Source organism: Camelus dromedarius, chromosome 31 (assembly GCF_036321535.1).
Source record: "Camelus dromedarius isolate mCamDro1 chromosome 31, mCamDro1.pat, whole genome shotgun sequence".
NCBI classification, from domain to species: domain Eukaryota; kingdom Metazoa; phylum Chordata; class Mammalia; order Artiodactyla; family Camelidae; genus Camelus; species Camelus dromedarius.
In genome coordinates this window covers 19,271,186-19,274,207 of record NC_087466.1, presented here as the reverse complement: position 1 = coordinate 19,274,207, position 3,022 = coordinate 19,271,186, and the positions used below count along the sequence as shown (strand labels likewise).

Sequence of the window (3,022 nt, the reverse complement as noted above, 5' to 3'; positions counted from 1 at the left end):
GGAGAGGAATTACAGAAAATAGACTAGAGGAAAGGAAACTGATTAGGAGACTCCAAAGTTTCAAGTGGGAGGTGACGATTCCTGCTCCGGTCGGGACAGAAGGAATGTCCTTGGGCTCATTTGGAGGACTCAGTGGAAGGAACTTAGCTTTAATCAGCAAGTGGAAGAAGGCAGATGCATTATTTCAGTGCACTCCCGCCTCTTACCCTTTCCTACCCTGAAAGCTGAAAGGTCCATCAGATCATCCCTAAAGCCAAAGGACAGGAAATTATAGCAAAGACTCTGGACTTCGGAGCAGACGAATTTACTCACAATCATTTTCGAAATAGACTCCACAACTACTCCAGCCCTTCTTTGCCCCCACCAAGGTCTCAGCATGTAATTAAAATGAAAAACACATAGATCATGGCATTTGGCTCTTTGAGCAGCCAAATTTGGGAAACTCAGAGCCAAATCCCCCTCTGCTAACAGCAGAGGGAGGACCTGGCTCCCAAAGAGGCTGTTTCATGAGAAGTGGCTTCAGATCTATTTCATGGTCTTGCTGGTGGTGCAACTGGTCATTTGGGTCCAAGGAAGGATGCAAAGGGTAGGAGCTGTGAATGGAGGGGAGGAAAAGTTACTCACTTGAGAGAATTTTTCTAACAGGCAACAAGTGCTGTTTGTAAGGATGTTTTTTCCCTCCATAGATCCTTCTGATTTTTAAGTGCTGTATTTTTGGGTCTGGGCACAGGAAGTGGCTCTAAGGAGCAGCAAAGCAAAACCTCCCCTCTCTGGCACCGCCTAGGAGCGCCCCAAGGGATGAGGGAGAGGACGGGGCAGTCAGGCAAGGGTTAGGGAGGGAAGCAAAGGCAGAGGCCCAGAACAGCTCCGGGAAATGTTTGTATTTCTCCACCGGGAGGGAGAACAAACAAGCTTTTTTTCTTCGTGGCTTCTGGGTAGCTTTGCTTAATCTGCAGCTCAGAGAAAGTCTGAGGAGAAAGAGAGGCTGAAAATAAAAACCATCCTGGGGCAGAACCCATCAACTCGTCTCCAGCATGATTCTCATCGGACCTGTGAGCCGTTCCCCAGAAATGACCGCTTGGGTGAAGCTACCTGCGTTTCAAAGCCCCGTGGCGCTACATGCTTCGGCTCTCGGGGAGACAGGCAGCTTGTGACCCAGGCTTCTGGGAGAGGACCACCCCGAGTCTCTCATTTCCTGGCTGAAGTTTCTGTTCTCCATGCAGTGGCCACCTCCACCCACGTGTGCAGGACTCGCAGCCCAGGGTGAAGAAGCTGGAAACACAGCAGCTGGGTGAGTGGTAGTTTCAGATAAGCAGCTGAGTTGTTGCGGGATCGCCACAGCCCGGCGCACGGAACACCGGCCCTCTGTCCACCATGGACAACGGGTCGTGCTGCCTGATCCAGGGGGACCCCATCTCCCAGGTGATGCCGCCACTACTGATCCTGGCCTTCGTGCTCGGTGCCCTGGGCAACGGCATCGCCCTGTGCGGTTTCTGCTTCCACATGAAGACCTGGAAGCCGAGCACTATTTACCTCTTCAATTTGGCTGTGGCCGACTTCCTTCTCATGATCAGCCTGCCCTTTCGGACAGACTACTACCGCAGGCACAGACAATGGGCTTTTGGGGACATTCCTTGTCGGGTGGCGCTCTTCATGCTGGCCATGAACAGGGCTGGGAGCACCGTCTTCCTCACGGTGGTGGCTGTGGACAGGTATTTTAAAGTGGTCCACCCCCACCATACGGTGAATTCCATCTCCAACCGGACTGCGGTTGGCATCGTCTGTGCCCTCTGGACCATGCTCATCCTGGGGACTCTGTATCTTCTGATGGAGAACCATCTGTGCACGCAGGGGAAGACCATAGCTTGTGAGAGTTTCATCATGGAGTCGGCCAACGGCTGGCATGATGTCATGTTCCAGCTGGAGTTCTTTCTGCCCCTTGGCATCATCTTGTTTTGCTCCTTCAAGATCATCTGGAGTCTGCAGCAAAGGCAGCATCTGGCCAGGCAGACTCGGATGAAGAAGGCTATGCGGGTCATCATGGTAGTGGCAGCTGTGTTCATCACCTGCTACCTGCCCAGCGTGGCGGCTAGACTATATTTCCTCTGGACGGTGCCCTCCAGTGCCTGCGATTCCTCTGTCCACGTAGCCCTCCACATCACCCTCAGCTTCACCTACATGAACAGCATGCTTGACCCCCTGGTGTATTATTTTTCAAGTCCCTCATTCCCCAAATTCTACACTAAGCTCAAAATCCGCAGTTTGAGACCTAAGCGTCCAGGACACTCCAAGAGGCCAGAGGAGAGGCCAATTTCAAACCTTTGTCACAGGAGTTGCATCAGTGTGGCAAACAGCTTCCAAAGCCAATCCAATGTGCAGTAGGATCTCCAAATTTGATAAATGGCACCAGGACAGACAGACTGACAAAACCAAAGAGGACCGACTGGCAACTTAGAAATGATCCATGCTGAGGGGTGGGGAGCTTTGAAAATGCCATTCTTTCTTAGCTGTGTCCTCCTCACTCTGCTGAAAATGAAATTCAGATCACTATGCCTTTTTGGAAGGTTCCAGTTGAGAAGTGAGTCAGTTGCATTTATATGATTTGATTCCAATGACAGGGGCATATGTGTGTGTGTGTTTGTGTGTGTGTTGGTGGGTTAGGAAGAGCTCATCTCCTGCGTATTTTTAAACAGCTAAGTTAATAGATAACAATGTTTAAACCCATCATGTTCTCCCTTGGGGGAAGTTAGTGTATTTAATGACCTATCCTCTGAACTTAAGTCCTCATTTGTCTTGGAAAAATAGAAACTGGGGTAAGTCAACATTTTCATTTCAGGTGGAGTGAGATCCTGTAGACAGAGATGTCTTGATCCCGGTGAGTCTCATCTTTCTGGGGGCCCCCCTGGATTTTTCTGACTTCTTAGGAGCACAAGAAGAAAGACAGCAAAACAATCTGTTCTGACCTTCTCGGAGCTCCACATTTTCCTGCAAGTCTTTGCATTTCGAAGAAGGTCCTGAGGGA

General features: G+C 50.4%; 1 protein-coding gene across 1 annotated transcript; it reads left to right on the top strand.

Annotated features, from left to right (window-relative positions):
- The first annotated feature begins 543 nt into the window (after nucleotides 1-543).
- Nucleotides 544-2,550, top strand: HCAR1 (hydroxycarboxylic acid receptor 1). Its single transcript, XM_010995910.3, has one exon. It carries the CDS (start codon nucleotides 1,375-1,377, stop codon nucleotides 2,380-2,382), a length of 1,008 nt encoding a protein of 335 aa, XP_010994212.1. The 5' UTR covers nucleotides 544-1,374; the 3' UTR covers nucleotides 2,383-2,550.
- The last annotated feature ends 472 nt before the right edge of the window (nucleotides 2,551-3,022 follow it).

What these genes read in the sequence shown, in the direction of transcription:
- HCAR1 (XM_010995910.3), top strand. Translation starts at nt 1,375, where the DNA reads ATGGACAACGGGTCGTGCTGCCTGATCCAGGGGGACCCCATCTCCCAG.